Source organism: Thunnus thynnus, chromosome 12 (genome assembly GCF_963924715.1).
Source record: "Thunnus thynnus chromosome 12, fThuThy2.1, whole genome shotgun sequence".
NCBI classification, from domain to species: domain Eukaryota; kingdom Metazoa; phylum Chordata; class Actinopteri; order Scombriformes; family Scombridae; genus Thunnus; species Thunnus thynnus.
The window spans coordinates 16,855,459-16,872,313 of NC_089528.1; the positions used below are offsets into that span (position 1 = coordinate 16,855,459).

The 16,855-nt window shown below is 39.1% G+C and overlaps 2 protein-coding genes across 3 annotated transcripts in view; both read left to right on the forward strand.

The window, feature by feature from the left end:
• The window catches only part of LOC137194230 (laminin subunit alpha-3-like), a 54,909-nt gene extending 52,482 nt beyond the window's left edge, over positions 1-2,427 (forward strand). For both annotated transcript variants that reach the window (XM_067605919.1, XM_067605920.1), the window contains exons 74-77: positions 427-581; positions 945-1,038; positions 1,163-1,282; positions 2,123-2,427. In XM_067605919.1, the coding sequence (XP_067462020.1) occupies positions 427-581; positions 945-1,038; positions 1,163-1,282; positions 2,123-2,265 (512 nt within the window). In that variant the 3' untranslated portion in view covers positions 2,266-2,427. The remainder of the gene's footprint in view (positions 1-426; positions 582-944; positions 1,039-1,162; positions 1,283-2,122) is intronic.
• Positions 2,428-4,521: 2,094 nt separating this feature from the next.
• LOC137194237 (tetratricopeptide repeat protein 39C-like) lies at positions 4,522-16,718 on the forward strand. The gene is made up of 15 exons (XM_067605942.1): positions 4,522-4,627; positions 4,798-4,971; positions 8,324-8,372; positions 9,579-9,707; positions 9,890-10,004; positions 10,217-10,622; positions 12,671-12,839; positions 12,933-13,026; positions 13,108-13,215; positions 13,296-13,405; positions 13,497-13,620; positions 13,756-13,853; positions 14,040-14,144; positions 14,244-14,282; positions 15,898-16,718. The coding sequence occupies exons 2-15, from the start codon at positions 4,826-4,828 to the stop codon at positions 15,985-15,987; spliced, it is 1,782 nt and encodes a 593-aa protein (XP_067462043.1). The 5' UTR covers positions 4,522-4,627; positions 4,798-4,825; the 3' UTR covers positions 15,988-16,718.
• The last annotated feature ends 137 nt before the right edge of the window (positions 16,719-16,855 follow it).

Consider the following 16,855-nt stretch of genomic DNA (forward strand, 5'->3'; position numbering starts at 1 on the left):
TGTCAAGATCTTCTACTGAATCTACCAAAATCTAAAACTGAAATATTACAAATAGAGATACATTGAACCCAAGTAAGTACACTAGTAATACACAACTACTCAGGAAGACAAATGTGAGATTTTGCATGTTCAGCTGACCCACTGTGCGCTCATTAAACAACTCTCTAGGTTACAATAGACATTAATTGGAAGTAATTAATTAAGGAACACTGTCTCAATTTTCTCTATAATTAGGACCAAATTACACAGTTCTTTCAAGGAATCATGTTAGGAAATTAGTTACATATCAGTTCCTCCCAGGAAACTATGAGACCCATAAGAAAAAAATCTCCTTGATATGTTCACTTCAGGGCCTTCTCTTCATTGTGCTGATACTTACAGTCTAAATTATGATATCTATGATGATATTTCTTTTCTGTATTTCAGATGACTCTTTTGTTGTGGGCTCCAGTTTTGAGCTGCTGTTTAATATTCGTCCAAGGACTCAAACTGGACTCCTGTTACATGTTGGTGATATTAGCAGGACCCCGTATGGACATGCGATGGGCCACTATCTCAGTATTTACATGCTCAGAGGAGAGGTGAGACTGTCAGTTTATTGTTGCCTCATTTGTGTTTTTCTGGCCAGATACTCCTAACCCCAAATTAATTTATGTTGTCTGATTAGACCTCTCCTCAGGACTGTGTGGGCATGTACAGATTGATTGACAGCTCCCTTACTTCTTTCATCTGCCAGTAATGAAAGCACAAGCTCTGAAAAAGGCCTTGTGTTATTAGTTTATAGAGATTAGTGACCTCATAGCTGCATAGCTCCACCTTACAGGAGGCCTAATTAACCAGATTAATTGAAAACACATGTCGGTGTGCAGGGCCTTTAACAGGTATCTTTACTTGAAGTGCGTTCCCTGCACGTGTGATTTAAAGCTCTGTATTTGGATTTACAGGTAGTGGCACAGGTGAACAACGGGAAAGGGGAATTCATGGTGTCGGTGCAGCCAAAAGCTACATTATGTGATGGGATGTTTCATAAAATTTCAGGTAAATTGCACATTTCATAAAAGTACTGTATAACTCTGTTTAAGCTGAAATTGCTATTTTACCCAGTGTACACAGTGATAAAAACATGTCATTGGCATTAAATTCCTGTCCATGTGTCTTCTAGTGATCAAGAGGAAAAATGTTGTGCAACTGCATGTGGACACAATGGATAATTACAAGATTGGACCACCATCTTCCACTACCACGTTGACCAAAGATCCCCTATATGTGGGTGGCATTCCTGGTGAGTGTTATTCTATTAATCTGAGTGTTAATTGACTTGGTTTACCTTTATCTGAGATTTTCTGCACATAAATAAGATGTGAAAATATCACAGCCAAATGTTAATGTTATACAATATAATATTATGAAGAATGAATAGCCATATTTAGGTCTGATAACTGATCTGTGGAGGCCAGTGGAGTCAAAAAAGCCAAGAGGCTTAAAGGAGGCATATCATGCACATTTCCGGGTCTATATTTTGTATTCTGGACTCTACTGGTATATCTTTGCATAATTTGCAGTTCAAAAAAACTCCTTATTTATCTTGGCCCATATGCAGCCCCTCAGTTCAGACTCTGCCTGAGACAGGCCGGTTTAGCTCCTGTCTCTTTAAGGCCCCCTTCCCGAGGAGCCCATTCTGTTCTGATTGGTTTGTTTACGGAAGCTGTCACACCTTTGAGCCCAAATCCTATCTGAACAATGAGAGTGGACAACGTGAGCAACCTGCGTAACAAATTTAACAACAACCTTAGCAACAAACGTTATCAACAGACAGCCGTTACTGGGCATGCATGAACAATCTGACGTCATCATGAGGTAACACTGCAAAAAAAGTGTTCAGAGCAGGCTGAAGCCTGGGCTTTTGACTTTCAGGGAGCATTTTTACATACATTCACCTCATGTTTTGGAACTTTGACCATATTTAACATAGACATCCAACATCATAACAACATAAAAATAACAGAAAATCACAAAAAGCATGATATGTCCCCTTTAAATGGCTGACAAATTAGGAAAAAATCAAAGTAGTTGGAAAAATGAAATCACTTAACAGTTTACCACCCTTACCTTTCTGCTACAGAGATGTTAATGCAGCAGACACTCCCTGTCACCTCGTCCTTCGTGGGATGCATCCAGGACATGAGGATAAACAGCGAGCCCATCTCCTTCAACAGGTTGTCTGGCGTGTTCGGTCCAGTCAACCTAAAAGAGTGTCCGGGCTGAACAAATGTGTCTCACTGCATCATCACAAACCTTGGGACCACGTCCACTGCCAACCATGTGCAATCTGTTACCAAGACAGAGAATGTGTTTGTGTGTAAGAATGTATATAATATGCGGAGTGTGTATGTGTGTGTGTGTGTGTGTGTGTGTGTGTGTGTGTGTGTGTGTAAAATAGAAATACTGTATAAGTAGCAGCTCACAGGTTTGCTGCTCTGTTAAACATTTCTGTATTTATTTTGTGATAAAATCATGTATCACAGCACCAATTCATGAATGCATTTCCTGAAAGTTCTTTTACAGTCTGATATGTTGGATCCATTAATTCTCTGTCGATAATCAAATGCTACTGAATATGCTTGTGGTTACTCAGGGCTGCACTATAAGTAACCCAGCACTTTAAGAAAACATGCCTTTTGTGATGGTGCTTTAATGGAGATCAACATTATCAGTTAATGTCTTTTTATTTTTTTGTTTGTTGGACTGAAATGTTTGTATTAGAATAATTTGCAGTTTACACCTACAGTGCTTGATACCGTAACAACATCTTCAGGGGCTGCCAAGCTATTTTATCGTCATGTCCACATGCCAGCATGTATAATTCTGCATTATGACTGGTTTAATAGTCTTCACACAGGCCATGAAATCATATGTTTTTTTCCCATATTGTATTACTGTTGTTCTGAATTAATTTTGCATTCCTATTGCATGCATTGGGATGTTCTGTGTGGCTGTCAATGTCAGTTACACCAGAAAACAGCAAGTACTGAATTTTGAGGAGTGTTGTCTATGAGCTAAAAAACTATATAGATGCCATCATAAGTGTCACAATTTTGGTCAGTTGTGTTTGGGACCATTTAGCCCACATTACTAGAAAGTTGTAATTAATATTCCGGAAAACAAAATGTATTTAAATTCCCCTGAGAGTGTTTACTTTCCTACTTTGTATATTTGTGTAAAAAAAAATGTGATAGTAGAAACAATATGCATGATAATTGGACATATTTTTTACATGCATTCCTTGTGACCACTGATTTGTAAACCATTTCGTAATCTCTTCAATTAATCTTCTTTATAAATACTTGTCAGTGCCACAGGTGGGTCTTGTGAAAGATCTTTTCACTTGTGATCATGATGACAACTCACAGATTTCATGTGAGATATGAATTTTTGAGACTATCTGGGATTTATTGTTGAATTATACTCAGCAACATGTATACTTTTGATTGTAAGATTAGATAAATATGATTTACAACTTTTTTTTTTGAATAGGTCTCGCATTTAATTTTGGGAAATGGTGATTCACATCTACAGTGTTGAAATATACCTTTCCGTATATATCTACATATACCTACATTTTGAGAGTAGTTATTAATGGAAAGCTTGAATTAGAATTAGTTTTAGAACTAGATAAAGTGGTGTTCACGTACCCTTTCAGCTCCATAGGAATTTATTTATATAATCCTTAAATTTGACAACAGAAACATGTTAAACTTGCTGGGTCCTGTATTGCAGCCATTTCTCAGTTGTGCTCATTGGCTGACTGGATCTCCAGCAAAAACCACCACGCCCACTATGATGCTGCCTTCAAGGACATTTTGTGAAGTCGAGCGTAATTGCAAAGTGGTGCTGCGACCCATCGGATTCTACGACCAAACTGAATTTTATTGCCACTGCTAACGGGCTTTTTTAAATCAGACCTGATCACATACGCTATTTTGATAGCAGCTGTGACAAAAAACTGTGCCTCTATAATATTTAGATGTTAAGAAAAAAAAAAGATTGCATAGATGCAGAGATAAAGCCAAAATATCAAATGTTGATGGTGGTTACAGCAAAAACTGTTATGATATTGCCCGGTTACACTGAAATTAATTTTGCGTCCTTTGGCAGTTCTGTTTAAGAGTCTGATGCACATATTAAACATACAGTTACAAATATGACACTTCATGGACGTACAACACACATCAAACAGTGATGACACTCGTACATATCACATTGTATCCTCTGGATTCAGATCACATCATATGATCATGTGTGGAGACAAATAACAAAACGTACTGCGTACAGATAATGTTAAACAGGAGCAAATAACAATATTCACAAGTCTACCATCGCTTGTTTTATCCTTTTACAGTCTAGTTACCACTTTGCAAGTCAGTTTATGTGGTTTATTGCTTTGATAGGTCGCCCCCACTGTCTTTTCTATGTAATCTGATCGAAAACATGATCATTCCGAAACCACCTGAAGGCAGCACATTTCCTGTCTACACAGGAAAACACAGAAGCTACCGGACAGGCGGCAGAATCCGGAACCGCTACAGAGCCACCAGGACAAGACATACACACACTCATGTAGCTGGAGGTCAGTTATCCGAACTAGTCCGCTTATAAGTCCTCTCATGTAAGAATATGAATATGACCGTGTTTGCTCAAAACTGCGCCACTGGTTGAGACTATTCTGTCTGTAAGTAAACTAACCAGACACACCGCTCGTCCCCTCCCTCTTCCCCATAAAACCCCGGCCGCGTTCAGTTCCTCTCCTCCGGTATCAGGTATCTCAATGGCGGACCCGGCGGAACCAGCCCGGGGGAGCTCGGAGGAGGAGAAGCCGGACCGTATAAACGACGCAGAGCTGGCTCTGAAAGGAATCAATATGCTTCTCAACAACGGATTCAAGGAGAGCGACGAGCTCTTCAAAGCATACAGGTCTGTGAGTGTTTCCCTCAAAGACATCAAGCAGTATTTCTCTTCCTACTCTGTCTGTCTGTCGTTGGAGGGGGTTGGGGGGTGATAAATGTGATGACAGGTGTAGCTAATGTTTTAAAACTACTGTGGTCAGACCAGCATAAGAAGATGAAGACACCCCATCAGCACTGTCTGTGTTTGTCTGGTGCAGCACCATATGATCAGGTCACAAGCAGGATTGTTTTAGCAAATATCCACACCCAGTATGTAACTTGTGATGCTCAAATAGTCCAGTGACTCTTTCATCATCATCATGATAATAATAATGTTCTTTATGTGTGGAGATAGGTTGCTGTGACCATCTTTAGTGTAAGTAAACACACATATGTTAAAAGGTAAATGTTAAACCGGTTAGCATACCTGTCATGCCAGTCAGTTACTTTGAATAGGTATTTGTTCACATCACAACCACATGTTGGATAGTTACACCTGTTCAGACTTGTTTTGCAATTACCAAGTTGTATTTGTTGGATGTCTGCAGATTGATCTCTCAATTTATCGTTGAGTTTATGACTGTTCAGTAAAGAAAAGTCCCTGTTATATTTCAATAGCTTCTTTTGGTTCTGGCCAACAGTCGCAAATCCTCACATTTCAGAAGCTGGAACCAGTAAAACTTTGGCAGTTTTGCTTTAAAAATAATATAAATAATTAATTAATAACCAAAATAGATGCAGATTGTTTTCTCTCAACCTTCTTATCGGGTAATTGACTAAATATTTCAGCTCTAGATCAAATTTTGTGTCTGAATGTAAAGGTTCAACCTGAAAAATTCCCTCTAATACCCACACACTTAGATCAGGGTCCACCTGCTTACTGTAGGAGTTTGTATACATTTCTCTATCACACTGTTTTATTATAGCTGATTACCTCTGGGAAGGGTTTGCTTTCAAGTTGAATGTTGATGTCACAGTATGTGTCCTGACCCCTGGTGAAAGCTTAAATGTCACCTCTCCCACTAATTGCGCTTAGCACTAGGTGTCATCCTGTTTTTATTCCATCAGCAAAAAAGATGGCGGGAAGTGAAAGAGGCATACACAGCAACTGAGAATGAGCTTGTGACCGTCTGTATTAACCAGTTTCCTACTAAGGTTGTCCTGGTACTGCTTAGTTGGCATTGTGTGTTGCGTTATGGGAGCATGAGATAAGTTAAGGGAGTTTGGTGATGCATTAAATCATATCCTAAGGCTATGAAGGGATACCTGCACCCACTGATTCAACCCATTCCTATTGTATTGAGTGGCTTTTGTCTGACCGTCACCTTGTACCACAATTTCATGTTTTTCCCATGAATGGACAATGGACAGTCACAAATTGTCCCAGAGTAAAAGAATTATGGCATCAAATGTTATAATTCAGACAGGGGTATAGAGAATAAACATTACATCATACAAAACTAAAAGCACTTTCCATTTAAAACATTACATCATACAAAAAATGAAATACAATACCTTGTGTTTAGTACTTTGTGGTTAATGGTCACAATATTGATTATGTTTCAGGCATGATTTCAATTGTGATTTAAAACTAGAGAAGGTAGAGCATTGTCTGATAGTTATTGTGTTCCAAAAGTTTGCAGCTCTAATGGAGGAAGCTGACCGGCCACATTCAATGGACCTGTGCTGTACTACACAGTTGTCTCTGGTAGATGCTCTTCTTTGCCTGATGTTATCTGAGCATAGCAAAGCAAACTCTGTCAGTAGGGGAGGAGCAAGATTGTGGGTAATTTTGTACACTAACCTCTTCCACTTCTGCCCCCCCTACCACAGACGCATTTTTGGGGGCATAGGGGATGTTTAGGGGGAGATAGCAAGTCAACCATATACGCCACATAGAAGTGGTCTACATCATCTGAAAGTTGGGAGCCTGAAGATTAATTTGAGTTCTGCACTGTGTGTCAAGTTTCTCTAGTAATAAATCTGTAATGAACATTGTGTTTTGGTTAAGCGCCTATTCAAATTTTGAAATTTTAGAGTGTATAATGGGCATAGAGCAGTATGATGGAAGTATATGATGGCTATTCCCATGCTCAATTATGTCTCATAAGTTGTTGCAGAAATTTTTGGGTTGATACCATTTTTACCACCAAATTAAGACATTTTTGACCACTCGAGACTTGATTAAAAAATGGTCAAAAATCCCTCCAAAATACCACATTAAGACACCATGACCTTGAGGAACACCATAGAAAAATTCATGCTCTAATTTGGTATCAAAAACTTTTGACATTTGGAGATTTCTGTAGTCACCACTAACTCCCTTATTGTCAACATACCAAGGAAAGCCATACATCCTCTGAGTGCCCTAGGTCTCTAGTTTGCGATTGTAAAGTTTCATGAGGCTGTGAGGTCACGATAGGTCATTTCACACAATAGATTATCAAAAATGGTCTCACTACAATGAAATGGCTACTATGGGAACTAACATCAATACACATGAATACAATTAGAGCCACAAGAGTCTCAGCTTCCCAGTCATACCAAATTTATGCAATTCCAAGACTGTTTAGGGACCCCGATATGCAAAAATATTCAAATACATCATTTTTAGAATAGTCAAAAATAACACGTTTATACTGCATGCAAAAAACTGCATGTTTTTTTCCCAAAACTGCATGGGATTAGCATAAAGTGGGAATGTCTGTAAAGGGGAGGCTCATGGGTACTCATAGAAACTATTTTCATTCAGTTATTTTGAGGTGAGAGGTCAAGGGACCCCTTTGAAAGCTAGCACGACATGGTTGGTACCAATGGATTCCCTGTCTTTAGGTTGTCAAATAGGACTCCATCTATTTGATAGTATTTTCAGACAAATTAAAACATGAAAGTTTTAACAGAAGGGCATTATAATTCACAGTGTCAAATGCCCCGTGCAAATACAAGAATACTGCTCCTACAACACCACCCCTGTCAAGCTTTGACTTCATTTGCTCTATGAGAGAACAATTAACAGTCTCAGTCAAGTAATGCTTGCTAAAACCAAATTGCATTGGGTGAAGTGAGATATGTCCTGTGTTCAAAAAATCTACAAGTTGCTCTGTTACAACTTTTCTTATGATCTTTAATGCTATTGGCAGAATGCGAAAGGGTTTATAGTTTGCCACATCTGTTGGTTCACTGGCCTTGTAAATGGATGTCACAACTGCAGATTTTTCTAATTTATTCAACAAATTTTAACAAATTCAGGGCTCAATGGATGAAACCAAAAAACCAAAAATGATTTTTTGGTTCTCCACCCATAAAAGGAGGCATAAAAGGTCCTCTAGATGTGTTACAAAACATGTGTCTTATCATTTCTTTATATCCTTCTGTTCCAGGAACTATAGTCCTTTGATGAGTTTCGGGGCCAGTTTTGTGAGTTTTCTGGTGAGTTGAGATGCAACGTCCTATTGCAACACACTACTGTTTTACTTTGTGGTCCAAATACTGACAAAAATGATTGTAAATGCTACTTTGAAAAGTACTTCTGTTTCGTTATAAGTTCAAGGAATTTCCCTTGTGGTCCTGATGGGTGCAAAGGCAAGCTTCTTAATTTGTCTGGTACAAAAACTGTGTGACAAACTAACTTGGTGTTCTACTATGAATTAGGTTTTGCGTTGCAGTGGTATTTTTATAATCCAATTTCACCTGGATTCGTTTGAATCATTACATAACATTACATTCATTTAGCAGACACTTTTGTCCAGAGCAACTTATAGTAAGTGCACTCAAACTCAACAGGAACAAGAGCCAAATGTCCTCAAAAATTGTAAGTGCAACTGTCCCATATAAACAATAAAAAACATATTCAGAGAGTGTGTTTTATTTCAAAAGAAATTAAATAATGTTTTTATTTTGAGCAATTTTCACACAATAAAATAATTATATACAAATAGAGTTGTGCTTGACATTCACTTGTTTACTTTGGAAAGAGGAGTTGCCAAAAAAATTTCAGCTGATGGTCCAATCACTCAGTTGACCCAAAGCTGTTGACCATACAAGGTTGCTGTCAGCAGATACATGTTTTTGTTTCTTTTAATGTAAAAATATAAATAGAAAATCAGATTTAAAAACAATGATAACCATAATAACAAGTTAGCCCTCTCCTGTTTGCTTATCTTTGGTGCCAGTTGATGTCACCATCTTTCATTCTCTGTAGGCGATCTGACAGTAATTTAAGAAGCCTTTATTCACTTCAACTCAAGGGAATACTTGCCTTCAGTGTCATTCCATTACTCTAAAAAACTCAAGGAGACATTTGTGAGATTGGCCTTTCAAGGGCAAAGGAAGCAAGTCAAGAATGATGTGTGCTCAGGGGGCAAATCTTAACCCAGAATTCACTGTGGTGATAATCTTCTTCTCCATCATCATGTGTAGAGAAACTCCCAAGAAAATGGAGAATAATTTGTATAAAATCTGAAAAGTAAGATTTTGTTTTCCTGCTTTCTGGACTCTGTAGTTAATCCAAAATTCAGTCCAGGATTAGATTTTTTTTCCTCATTTTCAGCACTTCTGTATTGTCAGCATTCATTCTGGAAAGTTTGTGTAATTAGTGTTAAACAGGATTGTTTAACTGGTTTACTTTTTCTGTAGAATGCCATGATGACATTTGAAGAAGAGAAAATGCAGATGGCCTTTGAGGACCTCAAAGCTACAGAGAGGCTGTGTGAGAGTGAAAACACTGGTGTCATTGAAACCATCAAAAACAAGATCAAGAGGAGTGTGAGTAATCTCAACAACAGTTTATTTCATGGAATGTACATGCTATACAGTATATAGAATAAATACAATTTGCCTAAAAGGTAGCTTTCTATACAGTACCACAGTGTCCAGCTTTGCTGTTAGCTTGCTGACTTGCCTGTTTGCCATACTAGTCTGTAAGTGTGAGGTATTTGTGCGGGTAGATGGATTCTCAGAGGTCAGGGGTGGCTGCAGTTGACCGACTCCAGAGGCAGATCATCATTGCAGACTGCCAGGTTTACCTCGCAGTGCTGTCTTTCATCAAACAAGAGCTGTCAGGTAAAACACTCCATAATATCTGTTTAGTGACTATAAACCACTAAAGAATTCAAGTCACATTTTATTGGTGTTAAATGAATGAAATTAATTAGCTTTCCAACTTAGTTTTGATCATCTTAATAACAGATGCAAATGCGGAATGTTTTGGAATACAAGTAGGCCATCGCGAAAGATAATAAGTTTTGCTGACCTAGTCTTCAATCCCCTGACAGCATACATCAAAGGAGGCTGGATCCTCCGTAAAGCCTGGAAAATGTACAACAAATGTTACAGCGACATCACACATCTGCAGGAGGGCAGCAGAAGGAGGGCATCAGAACAACAGGTGATGCCTTCCCCATCTCTGTCATCCTCCTCCGACCCGTTGCAACACCACCGCTCCTCTTCACCCGGGCCAAGCCCATCTCAGAGACTGGACAGTATCAGCCCCGAGGTGCTGGATCGGCTAAAAGGTTCGGTCAGCTTTGGTTACGGCCTCTTTCACCTCTGCATTTCGATGGTGCCGCCGCACCTACTGAAGATTGTCAACCTGCTGGGTTTCCCTGGTGACCGTCTTCAAGGCCTGTCAGCGCTCACGTATGCCAGCGAGAGCAAGGACATGAAGGCCCCCTTAGCTACGTGAGTATGTGAGTGAGTATGTTTGTGTGTCTGCATATCTGGCTGTAACTGAAATACGATCTGGCTAATGAAGTTGTAAATAATATGACAAATTAATGGAAACATAACTTCTGGAGGAATGAGATGCATGAATCGTGCTGTAAGTGGAAGTGAAAATTTCAGTTCCTAAATTACCAGCACATTCACCAATAACTCATTACAACAGCATTATTCAGCCATATGTAATTAATCAAATCAGTGCATATAATTCCTCTAAGGTCCAGATATAAACAACTTTAAAACTAAAAACTGGAAATTTGGTCATGTTCTTCATGTTACCAAGTTTTGTGTATGTCAGTAATGATAACATTACACTACATGTATTGTATATACAGTGGGGTCCAAAAGTCTGAGACCACATTGAAAATCTCTAATATTTTCATGTAAACCTGGAAATAATCAGAAAGTTTGAGGACTCAGAAACCTTTAAAAACACGAGAAGTTATGACATGTAAAATGAAGAATATTTAAGATTCAGCACTATTTCAAGGTCAGCAATCAAATTCAAGCAAATTTGTGGCATTGACTAACTTAACTCATTTGTACAAAATGAGATTTCCTTGAGTTTTATCCCTTCCATCGAAGCACGCCTTCAAATGACACTCAGGCGGATTTGATCTACTCATCAGAGGCCCGTTCAAGTAATTCAGCCATTTGTTCACCTGTTATAAATATGGCTGTGCCTCAAGTTTCCAGCAGATCATTGCTTACTAAGTAGCATTGTGATAGTGGGAAACTTGGCATCAGAACTAAGTGAAAGTGGCATAAATCAAATTGTTTTTGTAAGCAAAGAGGGGCTTTCTCAGTCTCAAATCTTGGCTAGACTAAAGGTTTCTGAGGAACTCTAAAATGCTTTGCAGAAACTGGATCAGTTCTATCCAAAACATGATCAGACAGACTAAAAGTGACCACACCATCAGAAGATCAATGCATCAAGCTTACTTACTACCCTGAGAAATAGAAGAGCAATTTCAACACAGATACAGAATTAGCTAAATAAAGAGCTCAAGACTCCAATCAACAAAAGTACTGTCAAAAGAGGGCTGTCTTGTAGTGGTCTCAGAAGATGAGTTGCAGTTTCTAAACCACTTCTCAGGAGGAGAAACACAGCCAAACACTTGTAGTGGGCTAAGAAATATCAGCATTTCACAGTGGATGACTAGAAAAAAGTCCCATTTACTGACGAATCCAAGTTTTGAGATTTATGGCAGTAACAGAAGGGTGCATGTAAGGAGACAAACAGGAGAGAGAATGATACCTCAGTGTATCAAACTGAATATTCAAGTCTGGGGGTGTTTTGCCTACTCTGGAGATGGACACCTTCACTGACTACACCCTGACCAAGGAGAAGTACCACTCCATTCTTTAAAAACATGCCGCACCTCAAAGCTTTGGAAGAACTACTTGAGGACCAAAGAAGACCAAGGACTCTTGACTGTCATGGACTTTCGTCCACAGCCACCTGACCTCAACCCCATTGAACATTTATGGAGGCACTCGAAGACTGAGAAAGCCAAGCATTCTGTGACATTACAAGAAGCTCTTTGGAGCATTGTCAAATCATGCAGGGATAACAGGGGTCATCAGGTTTTGCACAAACCTTTGGAGTCCATGCCAAACCTTGAGTGCATGCTGTGCTATCATTAAAGCAAAAGGGGTACATACCAAATACTAAGATATTCTGAAATTCACGTACATTTTTCAAAGATACAACTTTTCACTCAACTTGTTAAGCTGATATTATCATTTGTAATGAAAAAAAAATAGTATTACATTAGAAACAAATGTAAAATAGAAGTATCTTGACTAGTGATCTCAGACTTTTGGACTTTGCTGTACGTTGTTTTTCAAGTTAATTATCCTGTGTTTGTTAAACATCATTAGTCTTATCTTGTCAACCAGCTGGTTCAAAATCATTGCAAATCATTCAGATTTTGTATGTGAAAAATTATATTTTCTGCTGTACACTTTATTCAGACTCATTACAGCCTCTCTGCATCCCCACACAGCTTGGCCCTCTTGTGGTACCACACGGTAGTGCAGCCCTTCTTTGCTCTGGATGGCACAGACACACAGGCAGGCCTATTGGAAGCCAAATCCATTCTTCAACAAAGAGAGGCTTCTTATCCAAACTCCTCTCTCTTCACGTTCTTCAAAGGCAGAGTCCAACGCCTTGAGGTAAGTAAATGTTAAGAATAAACCTTACTATGACTTAGGAACACTCAATATTGTCTCAGCCTGTGACTCACACCACAAAGTTCCCCTTTCTAGTGCGAGATCAGTAGTGCCTTGACGTCCTTCAGTGATGCCTTAGATCTGGCCTCTGACCAGAGGGAGATTCAGCACGTGTGTTTATATGAAATAGGTACTATTTTCCCTCTCAGATTTCAAACCACCTCGCTCAGCACTAGTCTGCATCATAATTTCTGATTGCTGAACGTTTCAGGTTGGTGCAGCATGATTGAAATGAACTACAGAGAAGCCTACAAGGCCTTTGAGCGACTGAAGACAGAGTCTCGCTGGTCCCAGTGCTACTACGCCTATTTAACCGGAGGTACTAACAGTACAGATGAATTGGGCTTTAAGGGCATTTCTTATGTCTCATTGGCTCCTAATCCATTATTTGTTGTGTAGTGTGCCAAGGAGCCACAGGTGATCTGGAGGGAGCTGTCGCAGTTTTCAAGGATGTTCAAAAACTATTCAAGCGCAAGAATAATCAGATAGAGTTGTTCTCCTTGAAGAGGGTGAGTATGTATCCAGCTGATTTTTCTACTGCAAATTCTTGATTTAAATTACATGGAAATCAGTGAAGTGTGTATGCACATATTTTATCAGGCTGAGAAGCTAAGGAGCACCTGTCTATCCAAAGAACTGTGTATCCTAGCGGTGATTGAGATTCTTTATTTGTGGAAAGCTCTGCCAAACTGCTCCACTGCCAAGCTGCAGACAATGACACAAGGTACTCTATTATAAAATCTTTCACTTTGATCATGGATGATAGTGTCACACTTGAATAAACAACTAGTTCAAATGAGTTTTTTGTGTGTAATTTTGCTGCCTTGTTTGTCAAACTGTATTCTTCTTCGACTTTTAGTCCTGCAGAAGATCGGGGATGCCTCAAGCACAGGCCTGAAAAACCTGCTTCTTGGTGCCATAAGCAAATGTCTTCATAATACCAAAGATGCCATTCAGGTACTCTCATGTCTACTTAATAATACAATGCATAGGGGCTTGGAAACTGTTATACTTGTAGGATTGTTGTAGTAAAAACTTTACTTTACAGGCAATAGTCACTACTGTGGCAATAATGGTTATAAATAACTGATTTTATCTAGTTTGTCATGACTGTCTTTTTGTTTTCCTTTTTTTTTTTTTCAGTATTTCCATCTGGCTGCACGGGACGAGGTGGGCCGTCTGAGCAACTCTTATGTGCAGCCGTACTCCTGCTATGAATTGGGCTGTGTGCTACTGAACAGCCCAGAGGCAAGTTTTGTGTGTGTCAAAGAGAGATTCAGAGACGATTCCCCTTATCTGAGATGATGAAGTCACATGGTCTAAATATTTAATTCTGTCTTTTTACAGTCTGCAGCGAGGGGCCGAATGCTAATGCTTCAGGCCAAGGTACAGTAAAAGTTTCTTCAGTTCTTGTTTTTTTTCCTTTTTATAAAGCTCTCACTGCCCGATCAGGTGATGGCATATCCAATAAAAGGAGAGGCAATCCTGTTGCTTAGTTTCTCTTGGAGTCGGTGGGCCTTAGCGGGTTGTACATTAGCTTCCAACAAACTCTGTAGATCATAGATCTGAATACCTGCTTGTATGCCAAAAAAGAGGCTTCTCTCTTCCAACTCAGCCGCCAGATCATGAGGCAGTGACCTAGAAAAGAGCAGGTAGAAATCACACCTCTTGCCTAAACCTGGGCGTCTATGATGACTGACACTTGCTGTGTTCATAATGCAGCTGCAGTATCACTCCCTGAGGGGGGAATGTGTATCGCAGTCCTGAGAGAGAGAGCAAACATTTCCACCTTAAGAAAGGCAACATTGACACTCTCCTGGAAAACAAAGGTGTACTGGGTGTAGTCTCAACCACCCAAATCTCGTTGTTGAGAAATGTCTGATGCAGCAGCCTTGACTGTACTAGTGGATGGGCTGCTGACATGAACATAGCACTTGCTCTGCTGTAGCTGTTAGTCAGCTCTGCATTCTTGAGCAGATACAGCAATATGTTTAAGCTTTTGACAGGTGCTTAGTCATTGAACATGCACAGCCTCACAGTGAAAGACACTGGAGGGTGAAATCCATCCCTGACAGAAGAATAAGCTGGGTAAAATCTGATTGGGCAACGACTGCATTGATCTCTCTGAGTGCATTGGGGTGGATCCTTGTCAGGGCTTATCTAATAGCAATACTTGTTGGAGAGCAGAGCTCAACGCACAGTATGTAATTTTCTGATGTTTTGGTCTCTCAATCAAAACAATAACAAAAGACGGAGTTTGATGACGTCCTGAAGTGGCGTAGGATCATGGGAGGAGTTGTCTTCATTGTTAAACAACCACCATTGCCGTCATTGCAGTCAGCTTCTCCCAGTTAGCCTTACTTCAGTGTTCAATGTTCAGGAGGTTTTTACTGGGAACTGAATTTTCCACAGAGGTCTACTCTTCTCCAAAACAAATGGACCCAGTGATTAAAACCAGTAACAACACTGAATACAGCAGTTTCACATTAAATATCAGCTTTTCTCCCATGCTGCTCGGCGGCCTCAGGACATCTAGGAGGGGCTGCTGCTAATGTTTCCTCAGCCTGATAACTTAAGATCCAAACGTCTGATGACTAAAATCCTTCATCTGGTTAAAAGATAATTAGTTAAAAGATATAGTTAAAAATGACCAAGATCTAAAAAGTGTATTGTAAAAATGTGGCTTAAAACTGGATAAAAAGTCAATTTATGACAGCTTCTGGTGGACAACCACAATGTCAATGCATGTGCAAAGGGGATATGACACCTGACAGGTGACCAAATGAAATGGACCGTTATCTTAATTAAAATTACGGCTTTCTCTGGGTTTGAACACTGTTGGAAACATTTGGGTTAATATAAGTACACAACTCAACAAAATATATAACAAAGGTTTAGTCATTTTTATACATTTTAATGCGTAAAAGTTACATATCGGGCCTTTAAACAAAAAAGAATGTTATTTTATTGACCTCGTTGTCTTTTCCACCGGACTATGCAGGAGGACTACGGAGGCTACGACTTTGAGAACAGGCTCCATGTTCGTATTCATTCAGCTCTCGCCTCAGTGAAAGCTGCTGCTCAACCTTGACCAAGTTTTACCTTCACCTCAGAAAGAACTGGAAGAAACAGTCTTTGAAAAGCCACAATGCCATTTTGGGCGCTTAAGTTTCAATGTTTTACTTGTTTAAATGTATTTATTTCTATTTTCTGAGCCAATGCATCATTTTAAAATGTGTACAATATATTCAGTAGGTATTTTATGGAAGAAGAGTTATGAGATGCATTTAGCTGATGTGTTACAGGACTGCACGATAAATTCATAAATCAGGTTTTTATTGTTTACATGGTTAATTTCAAAACTAGATGCCAGTTAAATCAGATGAAAGTCTAAACATTTATTTTGAATGGTGTCATTCCACAGAGGGACAGTTTTTCCTCTCATCTGGAGAAATGTTAGGTCAAGTAGAGTAATGGCACATATCAAGTATTAAACTAACAAAGCAATTAAAATGAATGACTCAGCCTATGACTTTGAGAAGCCAATATTGTCTCCATCTCAGTGTTGGTTGTTGACTTTGACATTTGTGCTGCAAAGGCTTTGCTAATCCATAGGCATGAGTACTTCACTGTAATTTTTAGTGTAGCCATTTTTTTAAGGAGAATTGTTTTTTATTGGTGTAAATATGTCTTGCACACAGGTTTTATCAGATGTGCCAACATAATGTGCCACTTCTGAGTGGCTTAGATGCACATTGCTAATCTGGTTCTCCTTTATATTGTATGTTTCAGGTTAATAAAATTAATGTTTTATCCACTGTACTTGATGAGTTATCATTTGTGTGGGACAGCAGGTCAAACATAATGTATTCGGCAACAGAAATATTTTATTCAGAAATGATCAAAACAAATGGCTAACAAACAGTTCTGATGTTAACTATGTTGTTAATCATTCTAAC